The sequence below is a fragment of the Canis lupus genome, chromosome 34, assembly GCF_003254725.2.
Source record: "Canis lupus dingo isolate Sandy chromosome 34, ASM325472v2, whole genome shotgun sequence".
NCBI classification, from domain to species: domain Eukaryota; kingdom Metazoa; phylum Chordata; class Mammalia; order Carnivora; family Canidae; genus Canis; species Canis lupus.
In genome coordinates, this window is record NC_064276.1 from 26410169 (window position 1) to 26428336 (window position 18168).

An 18168-nucleotide genomic window follows, 5' to 3' on the forward strand; every position below is an offset into this window, starting at 1 on the left:
GTGACTTGCTTACCTAAAAGTCTTCCAGGGCTGTAACTTATTAGGTTGCAAGTAATTTTTAAATTCAGATATGAATGACAAAAGCACAAACCAGCAAGGCTGTGCTTCTCAAATGGAATAACACATATTATCAAAATGAAATCTATTCCCTTCTAAAGGATTTAAACAAATATAGAAATTTATTTTAGGGATCTTAAAAGCAATCTAATATATTTATCATCCAATAATTACATCCTATCTTTCTAGAATTCTAATTAATTAAAGGTTCTGGGCAATGAACACCAATGGCTACTAATATCACAAAAAGATAGGCAACCAGTCATTGTGAAAATATATTAATCACCTCCTCTGATACAGCCTTACCAAGAGGGAAAAAAAAAAAAAGTTAAACCTAAATCTAATCAACTTTCTAGATTCAATACCAATTTATGGCGAATTCAAGGGGCAAAGGAATGTGTCAAACACCACCACAAAGATGTAATCAACAAAATCCAGACTATGGGAAACTCTATCGGCCTAGTTTCTGCAGTGGGAAAATTACAAGAAAACACAAGAAAGAGGAAAACCTACAGATTAAAAGAAATTTGAGAACATATCAACCAATCATCAGGTACAGACCTTTTTTGGATCCTGAATCAAACAAACAAGCCATAAAACAAAACTAAACCTTATGAGATAATCAGAAAAATAACACTGAATAAAATTGTTAATTCTTTAAAGTGTGATCATATTACTGTGGCTAGATTTTTAAAAACCTTGATACACATACTGAAATATTTACAGATAAAATGGTATGATGACTGGGATCTGGTTTTAAAAATATGGTAGGGTATGAATAGAGACAAAGATTATGAAAGACACTTCAAACCTGGAAAAATCAGCATGCCAACTTTATAACATAGTGATTTTGGTGGGTATAAGCACTACAGCCTTTTTCACTGAGAAACATGTACCTGAGAGATTGAGGGGAAAAATCTAATATGTCATAGAGAAAAGTAGCATGCCACTCTGTCTCAGAAAGCACTCTGTGTCAAAGCCTAATATAGTGGAGAAGGCTACTACTGAGCACTCCTCATTTCAAATCCTGCAGCCTTTCTTCCTTAGCATCACAAATCTCTCATGGTTCTTTCTGTCTGTCTGACTGCTTTCTGCCAATCTTTCAGCAGATTTCTCTTCTTCCACCCATAAATGTGGTTGATGTATTCTCACTCCACACATTCCCCAACCAATTGGTTCCATTTTTCTAGCTTCAATTGCCATCTATTTGCTGATGACTCCTAAATCTACATCCCTAGCTCATATCTGTCTCATGAGCTCTGGGTTCAACTATTATCATGTATCTGTCTCTTCACAAACATTTCAAATCTAACATGCCTAACACTGAACTCACTATATTCCCTTCCAAATCTGCTAATAGTAGCATCGTCTATGCAGTTATTGAAATCAGAAATTCAGGAGACACCCTAGCTCTTTTCTTCTTCACTTGAACTTCTAATCAATCACAAGTTCAGAGAAGGCATAAATCTTCAAAGGCAAACTCCTCACAAATAGAAATGTGAACAAATTCTTCTGTGATGTTAGGAAACTATTAAGTACAGTGGAAAATGTAATTTACCAAGTGGTAGATAGAAGACTACATTAAGATCAGTTGGGTTTTAGAATTGATGAAAAACATTTTTATTACCTTTCCCAGTTATAGAGATTAATATTGATCTGGATCGCTTGATAAACAAGGCCAGCCTGAAGAAGTACCATTTCAGCCTCCTGTATGTTCCCACTGAACATTAATATGTGGGCCATTTTTGATTCTTTAGATGGAAGGTCTTTTATAGAATTGATGTATTGAACCTTATCAATCTAAAAAAAGAAAAAAATACATGAAGTGGATAGTGACAGAAATATAAAAAATTATGGTAAGAAAAACCACAACGTATAGGTAAGTAAACATTATTTACTTCACCAATTGCTGCGTAGGCTATTTCTGCAGTAGTCATATCTCTGTTAGCAACTGCCATAGCAGCTAGGCAAGCCCACATAGTTTGTTCCTAAAGTGAAATAGGGGAACAATTATTTCAATTACAAGCAGAACTGCCTTAAAATAAGCAGCTATTTAAAATATATTAAAGTTATATTTTTAATGAAAAAATTAAACATTCCTGAGCATGGCACTGAAAAAAACTACTAATTTAATAAATTAATGATGTGGAAATTTCATGTGAATACTTTGTTAAAATATATTAATAACATATAAAGAACTTCTTTTGAATAAAATTTATTTTTGTACTTCTGATATACTATTAAGATAATTCAAGGTTATAGACCCTCCAGTCTTTTTGATCAGGTCAAAGAATGTAACTTACAACCAGAGAAATAGTGAGGTTCTCAGACAATGCTATTATTGAAAGTTGCCATCAACTCATTGTAAGGGAAAGCAACTAAAAGTCACTTTAAAGGTGTATTTTAGGGACACCTGGGTGGCTCAGTGGTTGAGCATCTGCCTTAGGCTCACGTCATGTTCTCCGTGTTCTGGGATTGAGTCTCACATCAACCTCCCCTTGGGGAGCCTGCTTCTCCCTCTGCCTGTGTCTCTGCCTCTCTCTGTCTCTCATGAATAAATAGCATTAAAAAAAAAAAAAAGTGTATTCTAAGGGCTGCTAAGCCAGGTAAAGTTAAAAAGTTCTGTGGTCGGGATCCCTGGGTGGCGCAGCGGTTTAGCGCCTGCCTTTGGCCCAGGGCGCGATCCTGGAGACCCGGGATCGAATCCCACGTCGGGCTCCCGGTGCATGGAGCCTGCTTCTCCCTCTGCCTATGTCTCTGCCTCTCTCTCTCTCTGTGTGTGACTATCATAAATAAATAAAAAATTAAAAAAAAAAAGTTCTGTGGTCGGGACACGTGAATGGCTCAGTGGAGCTACCCAGAAGTCCTGGGATCGAGAACCGCATCGGGCTTCCCGCAGGGATCCTGCTTTTTCCTCTGCCCATGTCTCTGCCTCTCGTGAATAAATAAAACCCTTAAAAAATAAGTAAATAAAAAGTTCTGTGATCAAATATGCTTGGAGAAAGCTGGATTCAACCAACCTGGGAAATGCTGATCTAAAGTAGAGGTTCTTAACCTTAGGTGTATAAATCACCTGAGGAATTTTTAAAATAAGCCTAGGATTCATCCCAGATTGAATAAATTAGAATCTCTGTGGGAGTAAAACTTGGGAATCTGACTTTTTAGAAAAAGCTCCAGGGAAGATTTTTATATGTGCCAGTATAGAGAAACTACTCATTTAAATTACAGCTTCTTCAAAAATAAATCACATAGCAATATCTATCTCCCTGCACGGCTTGTGTCTTCACTTATTAAAAAGAGACATGATTTCATTTGCAATTTTTCCAGCCCTTAGTTGTTACCATTTCTTATCTTGCACAAAGATATGTGTCAACTAATACTCAATATATACACAACTATGGATCTGAAATGTAAAGTACCTTCACAAAGCGACAAAGTCTTACAGCATCTTCCCATTTTGAACCGCTTACATATTCATGGAGAATAGCAGGATATGGTGATATGCTGATGTGAACCAGCGAGCCATCAGCTCTTCTTATAGTTACTTGATTTCCGACAAAACTTACAATATGGGGATTTTTACTAAATTCACTGTTGAAAAAAAGCAAAGTATAATTTATGCTCTGAGCAAAATCTTTCATATGTACTAAATTTGGGGAGTTGACCCTTGACACAGATATAAAGTCTCCAAGTGTCCAAAATTGACCCCCAAAAAAGTTAACTCCAGGGAGAAAGTATATATTTAAATAAACATTCAAATCTAATCTGCTATATGCTTGGAGTTTAATGTGACAAAAATTAACACATACTTGAGAGCTATGCCTAAAAGCATTTGAAATAATCTTTTTCACCTAAGTCTTAAGGTAAATTACACAAATGATTAAAAAACTCAGGGGCAGCCTGGGTGTCTCAGCGGTTTAGCGCCGCCTTCAGTCCAGGGCCTGATCCTGAAGACCCAGGATCGAGTCCCACATCAGGCTCCCTGCATGGAGCCTGCTTCTCCCTCTGCCCGTGTCCCTGTTCTCTCTCTCTCTCTCTCTCTCTCTCTGTCTCTCATGAATAAATAAATATAATCTTTAAAGAAAAAAAAATTTAGCATTAGCTTTTGAAAGTATAAACCAGTAAAAAATTAAGATGATTACAAGACTATTTTCTCATAATAAAAAGAGGTGAACTTGGGATCCCTGGGTGGCGCAGCGGTTTGGCGCCTGCCTTTGGCCCAGGGCGCGATCCTGGAGACCCGGGATCGAATCCCACATCAGGCTCCCGGTGCATGGAGCCTGCTTCTCCCTCTGCCTGTGTCTCTGCCTCTCTCTCTCTCACTGTGTGCCTATCATAAAAAAAAGAGGTGAACTTTAAGAGACTAACTTCTCTTTATTAATTTAAATACTTCTAAAATGATGCCTTTTGGGATACCTGGGTGGCTCAGTGGTTAAGCATCTACCTTCAGCTCAGCGCGTGATACCGGGATCTGGAATCAAGTCCTGCATTGGGCTCCTTGTGGGAGGCCTGCTTCTCCCTCTGCCTGTATCTCTGCCTCTCTGTGTGTCTCTCATAAATAAATAAATAAATCTTTTTAAAAAATGATGCCTCTCTGGTCTTACAAGAGTTATGAATATTAAAGTGAACTCAAAATAGATTTGAAAGTTAAGATAAGGTTTGGAGTTAAGAAGCTTTGCATTCTTATTTTGTCAAGATTGAGAGATCTTGTTATTTCTTAGAGAACTTAGGGATATACATGTATTTTCTAAAGCATGTAAAATTAAACTCTTCAGTTACCACATATTTTTAATCTTTAATATTACTTTAAAAATTCAATTCTAGAGACCTATACAGTCCTATAAGTATAGTAATTAGTAATTTATGATAATTCGAGAAAGAATAAAGGTTGACACACATTGTATATCACTGAAAAAAATCTAAAAAATGTCCATATTAAAATCACTAAACCACACTGAAAAAAAGCTACCTGAGTTTCATTAAATAACATTAGGCTTAAAATTATATTCATATAAGGAAAATTATGTCCATAGAAGGAATAAATATAGTAGTATTATACGACACTTTCAATTTGACCCCAACACTTAAATCTAATCTCATTAAGCTAGCTTTAGCTGAACAATTTCGTTGACTGAGTAGAGTGAAAGGTACCTTGCAGGATTAAAATCAGAGGCAAAAACATGACACTTTAGAGTCATTTATTACAATAAACAATTCCAACAGTAAAATGTTACCTTGCATCCCTTTCGTATAATGTTTTAGGCAAAATGTCTCTGTCCACATAAACTGTATTAGGATAATACCACACTGTAAATCGAGTATCTTGAAGTCCACAAAGGATATTACATGTATCACTCCATGCCAAAGTATGCACCATTGTTCCTTATTTTAAAAAGAATGTTAATGTATTATTAGTTCCACTATAATAAGCATTAAAAATATTTTAATAATCAACATACAAGACCCCTTCTAAATTCTGGTAGGTGTGCCTCTGTTTTCTGATTGTATAATGGTGAAAACATGTACAAAAACTCATTTAAAAATATATGGAAATATTTGAGTATTTGACCTGGAGCCATTATGTTTTAATTTCTAAGTCTTTCAATGCTAATGTGGTTATAGCAGCTAAAGACTTGCTATTTAAGTGGTGTTAAATAGTTAAGAAAAGTTATGAGACCGAAGCATGATTCGCAGATTAATTCAAGCAAGTATGCTATTTAGTATAATATATGACAGAGTAGATCTAAGAAAATTCAAAGTAATCAAATTTTAAATGTATTATAATTTTTTTACCAAGTTTGATAATCTGTTCTTCCTTCCCAAATCGTTTCACTGAAGTGATATAGAGATCTCTATTTTTATCAATGAACGCAATTTTTCTATCATTGGTAAGTCCCTTTTGATCCAGAGCAATTTCCAAGATTTCATTCTAAAATTTAGAAAAATGAAAATACTGCATTAATTTTAGTGCTTGACATCAGATCACTTAAGTTATTTAATTACAAGAATATTTGTTTATTTAAAGATCAATTAAATATCACCCCCTACTTAGAATGATAAAATGTCTCTGTTAACTACTGATATAATTCAAAAGCTAAAGTACAGTTACCTTTTTTTTAATTTACAAGGGAAAGATGCCCCGTAAAACACTAAAATGTATATCTTTTTGAAACTTCATAAGCTAGGAAACATTCCTTTTTTTTTTTTTTAAGATTTAGTTACTTATATGAGAGAGAGTCTGTGTACCAGTGGGAGAGGGAGCAGAGGGAGAGAATCATCAGGCAGATTTATGAAAATACCTTATGTTTTTAGAGTCTTAAATTTTATACATTCTTTTCAGATTCAATTCCTATGAAATAGCAAACTATCTTGTGTTATCGGTATTACTATACTTGCTTTATTGACAAGAAGACTGAGCTGCATAGACATTAAGTGATTTTTGCTCAGAAAAAGCTGGTAACAAGCACATCTAAAATTTAAAGTCCAGGTCTCTAACTTAAGATTAGTGTTCTGTCTATATAACAAAGCATTTCTGGCATACTGCATTAATCTATTATACTATTACAATAGCTTGTAAAATGAATTTCCTTATAACTTGGAAATGGTTTAGTGTGGATTCATTTCAACTCAATCAAAGAGTTGAAATGCTATTTACTGCCTACTATCTTAAGACTTGCTAGGACTTTTTTTTTTAGACTTGCTAGGATTTATTTTTTGAAGGTGTCACAATAATACCTTAAATGTCCATCATTTGGGCACAGGTTAAATAAATTCTGATATATCCATAAAATGTTATACTGTATGGTGGGGGAGAAAAGGATTGGGAAGGCACTTTATGTACTGATATAGAAAGATATCTAGGAATAGTGTTATGGGAGAAAAGCAATGTACAAAGTCATATGTTACATTTTTGTAAAAGGGGGAAAATAACATATATCTGTTTTATTTATATATATACATTAAAATATACATGTTATTTATATATAGAAGTATACACACACACACACACATTAAAAAAATCTCTGGAAGGAAAAAGGAGTTTTTTTTTTTTTTTTTTTTGAAAAAGGAGTTTAATAATGGTGGTTATTTTTTGGTAGAACAGAATTGTACTGATAAGAAATAGATGTAGTAGGGAGACTTTTTCCCTGTATACTTTTTTATGCTTTTTCTGAAGCTTATGAATATATTTGTTATTCAAATTCAAACTAATAAATATATAAAGAAGAAAATAAAGTATAGAGTAGTGTTTCAGTAGTGGCATTGAGTGATAAAGTTAAAAACATCTTTAGACCTTAATATATCTCTATTAGAATAAATAAAATGTGCTCCTTTGCTTATTTTAATGCTAAAAATCAGAAACCAATAAACACTTCACAATTCAAGATCTTTTTGTACTTCTATATAATTTTTTTCAGTTTAACTAGTGTTAAAACCTAAAGAAAATGGTGGCTAAGGATAGGTCAATGGGAAAACTGCAAGATGTTTAGGAATACAAAACATTTTTATTTCCTGATAGGTGATAAAAGTTTAACCAAGATAGGACATTTTATTGAAAACCAGTAAACAGCCTGGATAATGACATGTAACTCAGATTCTTTTATCCAATTAATTAGTATATATAGCTTTCTATTACAGAGTTTACTAGTGCTTAGTCTTTATGACATTTTTAGGCAAAATACTCTATATAGAATGCACATTGGGTTTAAATATAAAACTAATTTCTAGGGGTGCCTGGCTGGCTTGGTCAGAAGGGGCATGTAACTCTTGATTTTGGAGTCATGAGTTCAAGTCACATGCTGGGTATAGGGATTACTTAAAATGAATAAATAAATTAAAACTTAAAAAAATAAAAATAAAGTGGAGGATTGAGATAACTATTGCAAAAAAGCCTATTTTTTTTTGTTAAAAATCTAAACTAATTTCTGTTTTTTTTTTTTTTTTTTTTTTTTTTTTTTTTTTTTTAATTTTATTTATTTATGATAGTCACATAGAGAGAGAGAGAGAGAGAGGCAGAGACATAGGCAGAGGGAGAAGCAGGCTCCATGCACCGGGAGCCTGACGTGGGATTCGATCCGGGGTCTCCAGGATCGCGCCCTGGGCCAAAGGCAGGCGCCAAACCGCTGCGCCACCCAGGGATCCCCTAATTTCTGTTTTTTTACCTTAAAATGAGAACATTATTTTTAAAAAGGAAGTAAATAAATAGTGGCTATTTACATCAGAAATAGCTAAGGTCCATTACCTTATGAGAAAGAAGCTTCCCATCACCTAGTGGTTTTCCAGTTGATGCCTCAAAAAGGAAGATTACTTGAAAAAAAAGTAAAGCATTAGTTAATATATTATATTAGAATTTTTATTGGTAGACTTCAATGGAATTATCATATCATGATGAGAAATTATTTAACTCTTTGGACCACAGAATATCTATCAGCATAGAAGAGCAGCAGCATCAAATTCCTACTTATTAACGGGGCCATGTTTCTTAGAAAATGGTGGAACTGAATCTTCTTCCTAAAACATATTCCCTAATTAGAATAGTTATTAATGGCATGGCTTCACTCCTCCATTGGATCTACAATGATAAACCCAAGTCCAGATGTAATTTGTAATTTTCAGAACTCTGATTTGGATGAATAACTTATGAGTGTTATACTCAAGCAATCATATTTCACAAAAGAAAAATGTGCCAAGTGCCTACTATAATATCAGGCAATGTGTTATGTATTGTTCAGTTCTCTGGGGTCAGTACCCAGCTCCCTATAGTATAATTAGTAATTTGTCTGGCTTTTGTCCTGAGTTCCTGGCAGGGAGCTTCAACAACCCTTGTAATTTCCTGAGTGATTAGGAGTATCTTAGTTATGCTAGTGGGGAGACTTGGTGGGCCCCTAGATAGCTTCAGAATGGGGGATGGTCACCAGCTCCTTGACCTCTGGGGATGGGGAGGTTGGGGGGGAGGGGGCTGGAAATTGAGTTCAATCATGTGGCCAATAATTTAGTTAATCATGCCCATGTAGTAAAAATCCCATAAAAACTTAGCATTGTTTCCTCATTGGTGAACATACTGGTATACCGGGAGAGTGACATGCCCTAATTTCATGAGAGGGCACAGAAGTTCTGCATTCTTTCCTAGGCTGCACCCTAATGTATCCTTTATAATAAAATTATAATTCTAAGTATTGCACCTTCCTGAGATCTGTGAGTCATTCTAGCAAATTAACCAACTTGAGGGCGCCATAGGAGTCCCTGAATTTGTAGCCAGTCAGTCAGCAAAGCGGGTTGGCCTGGGGACTCCCTGAGACTTACTTACAACTAGTGTCTAAAGTGAGGGCAGTCTTGAGGAGAATTTTGCCTTTAAGCCCTGGAGTCCATGCTAACTATAAGTTAATAGTATTAGAAACTAATTGCAATATACCGGTTAAGGTAAAAACGGAATAGTTAGTGTCAGAAAGGTTGAGATTCACTGGACCAACCATAACTCATTGAAACATGTGGTTTAGGAATAGAAAGGATGAGAGAACAGGGAATGAGGAACCTCTAACTCTTAGAGGCAAAAGGGTCACTAACAGTAAGAAACAGCAGCTAACTGCAATCAGCTATAAGGTAAAAGTCACCTACAGAATTTTGAGATGACGGATCCATCTTCTGGGCAGTTGGTTTACTAGATGCATAAGAAAATGCAAATATGAAAAAGGAAAAATATACAATCCCGTGGTTATTATAATCGGTAATAGGTAAGATGAAAGTAAGAGATGGGCCAAATATAGATTCTAGCCAATATCAATTACAGCCTCTAGGCCCAGGACCCCCACTGAAAGAATATGTTGGAGAATATCCTGATTCCGGTCAGCCTGAGGTACAGCTACTATTCTCAGAGCCATTACCCAAGGAAAATGTTATGTCAAAACAAATAATGAGAAAGACTAAAATAATTAGAGATAGACAGGTGAGGAGCATCAAGGCTTGCATTCCCACAGATTGAAAATCTTAAGAAATGAGATGAATAAAGCAAATATTGATAGGGAAAAAAATAGAAGTTGGATGGATCAATAGGAATCCCTGTTGGTCCCCCAACATTGAAGGTCTTTAAACAAATTTGCTTTATTCATCCTAGTTTGGAAGAATTTAGAAAGCTATACAGCAAAATAGCAAAAAGAAATCTCACCTCCAATTGCCTGGGATGATGGTTCCCCAATTTAATCAAGAGATGGACTGATAAAAGGGCCATGGTTCCTTGGCTCAACACTCTACTGGGGACCTAAGGCCTTATGCACAGGAGTGGATAAAATGGTCAGGGGGCTGAAGAGAGAAGTTTCTAGGACTTCTTGATATGAGAGTCCCATGCACTATGGTACCAAAGTCCATTGGTGAAGTTCTAACGAGGACTACAATTAAATTGAGAGAACACAGAAAAACAAGGGTTAATATGATTAAGGTGAAGTTTGAATGAAACTTGGAGTGTTTAAATGGGCTTTATGTCAAGAGGCTATGTCTCTACTTGAATGTTGAATGGGACTGGATATTATATCTGACTGAGGAAATACTACCTAGTGCTTTAAAACTAAAACCCGTTGGCAAAGTCCTACTGATGATCAACTAGAATGAGAGGATAAAGAAATACAAGAATTAATGGGATTAAGGTGAATGTTTAAATGAAAATTAGTATACTTGAAGAAGCTTCATATGAAATGGTTGTGACTCTTATCTGAATGTATTACAGGGACAGATATTGTGCCTAGCTGGGGAATGTTTCCCTTATCAAGTACTGTAAAACAAAAGGCATGAAAAATCCACCCCTCAAATATTAATTGGACATACAAAGTGGGAATCAGTGAGACTTCTGGAACACACAGGTGTTATATCAAATGCTGTGAAATAGAAGCTGGAGTGCTAATTAGGATACATTCTCTGTACAGCAGTCTTGTGTGGAATGTAGACTGGGGCTAATTGACAAAAGTCTGTGAACACCTTCCAGTGATAGCTACTAGAACTCTAGATAAGACAACTTCCATTTGGAGGAGCAATTGCTAGCTTGCTATCAGATATTAATTGAAACTGCCTCTGTGGGCAGCCCCGGTGGCCCAGCGGTTTGGGGCCACCCTCAGCCTGGGGTGTGATCCTGGAGACCTGGGATTGAGTCCCGTATCAGGCTCCCTGCACGGAGCCTGCTTCTCCCTCTGCCTGGGTCTCTGCCTCTCTCTCTCTCTCTCTCTCTGTGTGTGTCTCTATGAATAAATAAATAAAATCTTAAAAAGAAAGAAGGAAAGAAACTGCCTTTGACTAAAAAGCATAAAATAAGGATGTCTTGGGTGATGTCAGAGAAATGCTCTAATGAGGAAGGCAGTGCCCAGAAAAGTTCCATAATAAAACAGACATGGTGCGTGCAGAACACACCACCAAGGGAATGCATGGAGTTACACAGCATATCATAAGCAGTTAGACTCTCTTCCCCAGAAACGACCCTGGAACCATGAGAAGAGCTGCAGGATTCTATCATGACTCGGGCAGAGCCTGTAAACAGCTCTCAACAGACCAACAAACAGCTGCTTGGCTTATGGGTGGCAGTTTCAACATGAACACACAGCATTCAGCTTGGAAGGCCACCACTCTGACTGAAAAAGGTAAACACAAATTGGCTCAGTGAGCTGCACTGCATGCTGTTTGCTCTCATGTTTGGATTTTGACCTACTCACAGGCAGTGGTCAATGGCTCGGCCACATACATGGTCAGGCAGAAGGGCAACGGAAGATTGGCCTATTAAAGGGGTGCCCTTCTGGGGCACGACCCTATGGAAATCACTATGGGAATCTGAAGGGTGCATTCAAGTAGGCCATGTCAGTGCCCGTGAGAAGAACCCCTTTCCAGCATCAGAAGATGCCTGGAATGGACAAGCAAGTGTGCTCACTTGAGGTAGCCACTTGGGTTAATGGAGTGAGTGGAACTGAAACAATGCAGAGAGGTTGTATCTAGACATGCTCCTTTTGCACCCTCAGAGGCACAAAATGTCAACAGGAACTGTTTTGTCTGCCAACAAGAGAGATTTAGAGATTGCAGGTGGCTATGGGGAAGATTCCCTGGGGGGAGTCCTTGTACAGAGCTGGCAAGTCAGACTGATGCCGGTAGCCCTGCGGGGCTAAAACTGGGTCCTGATGAGAGATAGACACTGGCTCTGAGTTGGGCTTTGCTTACGCAGTGGTAGATGCAAATGCTCAGAGTACTATCAAAGAACCGGAGCAGAAGATATTGCACTGATTTGGACCACTGAATCACATTTCTTCAGAACAAGGGACACACTTTACAGCCATTTTGTCCAACAATGGCAGAGAGATGCTTTCTGGGAGTAATAGTTTGGTAAAGAATTAGAATGGGCAATGAAAATAATGGTTGTTTAAAATGAGGAGAGAGGGAATACAGGCATGAAGAACCAGCTTACAAGCATTCATAAGTGTGTACTGACATTCCATATAAAGGGAGCAAAGAGTGTGTCCACACTAGATAAATTCCCCTGCAATTTCACTGGAAATAGGAAATAGGGGCTAAGGAAGATGCTAGTATGACTACAATTATTCTCACAATGGGAGAATCTGGTATGATGGCTATACTCTTCCCTTTCTTTCCCATATCACCTCAACTTTCTTCTTCTTACTAGATACAGTGGTCTCAGGGCCAAGGTTGCAACTACAATTATCAAAAGCAGAGATGATTCCTAGGCAAGAAACTATTAACTTTTAGGTCAGAATTTCTAAGGACCTGATGGAGTGGGTTGTACTTCCACTCCAACTGGCAAATATGGGGTCAAATGTGAATGCAGTTATATTGCCCAGTGGTAGAAACAGCCCACCAGTTCTTTACAAATAGAGAGAAGGAGAAATATTACCTGAGAAAAACAATATAGGCCTATCTCAAGTAGCAAGAAAAATCTCAAAACAACCTAACTTTATACCTAACAGCTAAAAAAAGAAAAACAAGCAAAGCCCAAAGCCTGTAAAAGGAAGGAAATAATAAAGATTAGAGCACAAATATATGAAACAGAGACTAAAAACACAATAGAACAGATCAATTAAGTCAGGAGCTGGTTCTTTGAAAAGATCAACAAAATTGATAAACCTTTAGCCAGACTCATTAAAAAACAAAAACAAAAACAGAGACAGAGAGGACTCATATAAATCAAATCAGAAATGAAAAGAGAAATAACAACCGACACTACAGAAATACAAACAATTATAAGAGAATATTTTGAAAAATTATATATCAAAAATTGGACAATCTAGAAGAAATGCATCAATTCCTAGAAATATATAACTTTCCAAAACTGAAGTAGGAAGAAATAGAAAACTTGGATAGACTGATTAATAGCCATGAAATTGAATCAGGAATATAAAACCTCCCCAAAACCAAAGTCCAGGACCAGATGGCCTCACAGGTGATTTCTACATTTAAAGTGTTGTTAATACCTATTCTTCTCAAACTATTCCAAAAAATACAAGAGGAAGTAAAGATTCCAAATTCACTCTATGAGGCCAGCATTATCCTGATACCCAATACAGATAAAGACATTACCTAAAAGAGAACTACAGGCCAATATCTCTGATGAACATAGATGCAAAATTCTTCAACCAAATATTAGCAAACCAAATCCAACAATACATTATAAACATTATTCACCACAATCAAATGGGATGTATTCCAGGGATGTAAGTGTGGCTCAATATTTGCAAATCAATCAATGTGATAAATCACATTAGTAAGAGAGAGAATAAAAACCATATGATCATTTTAATAGATGCAGAAAAAGCATTTGACAAACTACAACATCCATTCATTTAAACTCTCAATAAAGTAGGTTTATTTTTTGTTTGTTTGTTTGTTTTTTTAATAAAGTAGATTTAGAGGGAACATAACCCAACATAATAAAGGCCACATAGGAAAAAGCATGGCTAACATTATACTCAATGGTGAAAAACTGAGAGCTTTTCCTTCTAAAATCAGGAATACAAGGATGTACACTCCCATTACTATTATCCAACATAGTCCCGCAAGTCCTAGCTGTAGCAATCAGACAAGAAAAAGTAATAAAAGTCATCCAAATTGGTAAGGAAGAAGTAAAACTCACTATTTGCACATGACATGATATTAAATATAGAAAACCCTGAGGACCTCACCAAAAACTATCAGAACTGATAAGTGAATTCAATTCAGTAAAGCTACAGGAGACAAAATTAATACACAGAACTCTGTTGCATTTCTATACATTAATAATGGAGTAGCAGACAGAGAAATGAAGAAAACAATCTCACAACTGCCAAAAATAATAAAATACTAGGAATAAACTTAACCAAGGAGGTAAAGACCTATACTCTGAAAACTATAAAACACAAATTTAAGAAACTGAAGATGACACAAACAAATGGAAAGATATTCCCTGCTCATGGATTAGAAGAACAAATATTATTAAAATGCCCATTCAACTCAAAGCAAGGTAGAGATTTAACGCAATCTCTATCAAAATGCCAATAGCATCTTTCACAGAACTAGAATAATCTTAAAATTTGTATGGAACCACAAAATACGCCAAATAGCCAAAGCAATCTTGACAAAGAATAAAACTGGAGGTATCACAATCCCAGATAGCTTTAAAAAAATTTTTTTTTTATTGGAGTTCAATTTGCCAACACTTAGCAAAACACCCAGTGCTCATCCCGCCAAGTGCCCCCATCAGTGCCCATCACCCAGGCACCCCTATCCCCCACCCACCTTCCCTTCTACTACCCCTTGTTCATTTCCCAGAGTTAGGTGTCTCTCATGTTTTGTCAACAATCCCAGATTTCAAGATATACCACAAAGCTGTAGTAATAAAAACTGTATGGTACTGGCACAAAAACAGACACATAGATCAATGGAACAGAACAGAGTTCAAAAATAAATGCATGCTTTTATGATCAATATATGACAAAGGAGGCATGCATATACAATGGGAAGAATATAGTCTTTTCAATAAGTGGTGTTGGGAAACTGGCCATCTACATGCAAAAGAATGACACTGGACCACTTTCTTACACTATGCACAAAGATACATTTGAAACGGGTTAAAGACCTGGATGTGAGACCTGAGACCATACAATTCCTAGAAGAAAACATAGGCAGTAATTTCTTTGACATCAGCCATAGAAACATTTTTCTAGATATGTCTCCTCTGGCAAGAAAAACAAAAGCAAAATTAAACTATTGGGACTACACCAAAATAAGAAGCTTTTGCACAGTGAAGGAAACCATCAACAAAACAAAAAGACAACCTGCTAAATTGGAGAAAATATTTACAAATGATGTATTTGATAAGGGGAAGAGGTTAATACACAAAATTATATAAAGAATTTATACACCCCCCTCCAAGATAATCCAATTAAAAATGGGCAGAGGACATGAATACACATTTTCCAAATAAGACATACAGATGGCCAACAGGCACATGAAAAGATGTTCAACCTCACTAATCATCGGGGACACACAAATCAAAACTATACTTTTCAAAATGGCTAGAGTCAAAAACACAAGAAACAAGTGTTGCTGGGGCTGTGGAGAAAAAAACTTTCATGCACTGTTGGCGGAAATGCAAACTGATGCAGCCACTGTGGAAAACGGTATAAAGGTTCCTCAAAAAATTAAAACAGAATTGCCATATGATCCAGTAAATTCCCCTACTGGGTATTTACCCAAAGAACATGAAAACACTAATTCAAAAATATGCATCCTTATGTTCACTGCAGCATTATTTACACTAACCAAGATATGGAAGCAACTCAAGTGTCCACTCGCAGATGAATGTAAAAAAAGGTGTGAGATTTATATATATAATGGAATATTACTCAATCATTAAAAGGAATGAAATCTTACCATTTGCAACAACATGGATGGATGGAGACTGTATAAATGCTAAGTGAAATAAATCAGTCTGAGAAAGACAAATACCATATAATTTCACTCATGTGTGGAATTTAAGAAATAAAACAAATGAATTTAAAAAAAAGAGAGAGACAAAAAAAGAGTCTTAAATATAGAGAACTGGTGGTGACCAGAGAAGGAGTGGGCGGGGAGATGGCAGAGGGGGAAATAGGTGAAGGTGATTAAAAGTACACTTATGATGAGCACTGGGTAATGAACAGAATTAATTGTTGAATCATTATATAGTATACCTGAAACTAATATAACACTGTATGTTAATTATACTTGGCTAAAAAAAGAAAAAAGAAAAAAATGAAGCTATATATTGCTGAGACCCCACCTGCTTTTGCAATCTGACAAGATTAAATGGAATTCTATATACTTGGGTGGCTTTGCCTTGGAAGACATTTTGATTATACAACGTGATGATGGCATGGACTAATTACTAAGGACTAGAGTGACTCTAGGAAAGTAAGTGTCTTTTGACTCTTTTTTTTCAAGATTTGTCTATTTTAGAGAGACAGAACACTGGAGAGTGCGGAGGGGGCAGAGGGAGAGAGATAATCTCAAGCAGACTCTGAGATCTCAAGCAGATGCTGAGATTAAAGCCCCACTCGGGGCTTGAACTCACAACCCTGAGATCATGACCTAAGCTAAAATGAAGAGATGCTCAACCAAATGAGCCACCCAGGCACCCTTCGACTCATCTTTCAAGATAGTAAACACTGGCATTGTTGGTATGATTATAATAATACTGATACTGATGGTCAAATATATTGGAAATTTCTGAGTTAAAAGCCTCCTATCCCTGGTCCACACTGATTCCTCCAAATTTTAGGCATATTCATTCTATTTTGGGGGATGACCTTTTGCTATCAGGGATCCATAGTCAAAGACCAGGAATGGCCTGTGGTGTAAAATATAATTTCTTTGGTCTTCATGGGATCCCTGGGTGGCGCAGCGGTTTGGCGCCTGCCTTTGGCCCAGGGCGCGATCCTGGAGACCCGGGATCGAATCCCACGTCGGGCTCCCGGTGCATGGAGCCTGCTTCTCCCTCTGCCTCTCTCTCTCTCTCTCTCTCTCTCTCTGTGTGTGTGACTATCATAAATAAATAAAGAAAAAAATATTAAAAAAAAAAAATTTCTTTGGTCTTCGTACTGAATTCTTGGGACACAAAAGCCTTGGAATCTCCCAAATGATGGGAGTGTCACTATTACACTAATGAGTGACTCTTGGTGGGCCCCTTAGATAGCTTCAGGAAGGGGCTGGTCACCAGAAAGTTCAATCATTAGGGGGTTGGGATTTTTAGCTCTCCCCCAACCCTGCCCTCTGGGGATGGAGACTGAGTTCAATCACATAGTCATTGATGTTAGTAATCGTGCCTAATTAGCCATGTAATAAGCCAAAAATACTCTGGACACCAAAGCTCACTGGAGCTTCCTGGTTGGTGAACACGTGTATGTGCTGCAAGGATGACCACTTTAATTTCATGAGAAGAGGGCACAGAAGTTCCCAGGCATCATACTATGTATATCCTTCATAATAAAACTGTAGTCATATATATAGAACTTTCCTGAGTTGAGGTCATTCTAACAAGCTATTGAACCTGAAAGGATCATGGAAACCCCTGTATATGTAGCCAGTTGGTCAGAAGTACAGGTGGTCTGGGGATCCACCAAGACTTGCAGTTGACATCTGAAGTCAAGGCAATCTTTTGGAGGACTCTCACCTTAACATCAGATTTGGAGTGTAGTATATCTCACTGAGGGGTAAAAACAGATTATCTACTAACCATTGAAAATCTCTTTAAGTAATCAATATTATTTTACACATTCATATTCATGACCTTACTATAGAATATTCAAAGTTCTATAGTACCAAAATTTTTGGTTTCCCTGAGAATTTTTTTTTTAAAGTATGCTCTACATCCAACATGAATTATTCAACAAGAGTTGAATGCTCTACTGACTGAGCCAGCCAGGTGTCCCTCCCTCAGAACTATGTATTCGGAGTTGGAGAGGTCTCTTTAAGAACCTGTATTTGTCAAAAACACTTGATTTGGGAGTTCAGCTAGCTTCCAGCCCGAGAATTTCCCTGAACTCCTGAGGAAAAGATTCCAGAACTGTCTTCTCCATATCCCCAGAACACCCCTTAATTTTTAGAGTTATGTTAGGGGAA

General features: G+C 36.8%; 2 protein-coding genes across 9 annotated transcripts in view; one reads left to right on the plus strand and one right to left on the minus strand.

Annotated features, from left to right (window-relative positions):
- C34H3orf80 (chromosome 34 C3orf80 homolog) overlaps positions 1-18168 on the plus strand; it is a 57269-nt gene that overhangs the window by 36008 nt on the left and 3093 nt on the right. The window contains exon 2 of one of the 2 annotated variants that reach the window (XM_049105830.1): positions 11506-11672. The exons of the other annotated variant lie outside the window; for it this stretch is intronic. The gene's annotated coding sequence lies outside the window, so the exon portion shown is untranslated. The remainder of the gene's footprint in view (positions 1-11505; positions 11673-18168) is intronic. 2 annotated transcript variants of the gene reach the window in all.
- The window catches only part of IFT80 (intraflagellar transport 80), a 123301-nt gene that overhangs the window by 11736 nt on the left and 93397 nt on the right, over positions 1-18168 (minus strand). For all 7 annotated transcript variants that reach the window (XM_049105826.1, XM_049105828.1, XM_025425417.3 and 4 more), the window contains 6 exons: positions 8297-8361; positions 5851-5986; positions 5292-5439; positions 3477-3648; positions 1956-2045; positions 1685-1857 (listed from right to left, as the gene is read on the minus strand). In XM_049105826.1, coding sequence (XP_048961783.1) covers positions 1685-1857; positions 1956-2045; positions 3477-3648; positions 5292-5439; positions 5851-5986; positions 8297-8361 — 784 coding nt within the window. The remainder of the gene's footprint in view (positions 1-1684; positions 1858-1955; positions 2046-3476; positions 3649-5291; positions 5440-5850; positions 5987-8296; positions 8362-18168) is intronic.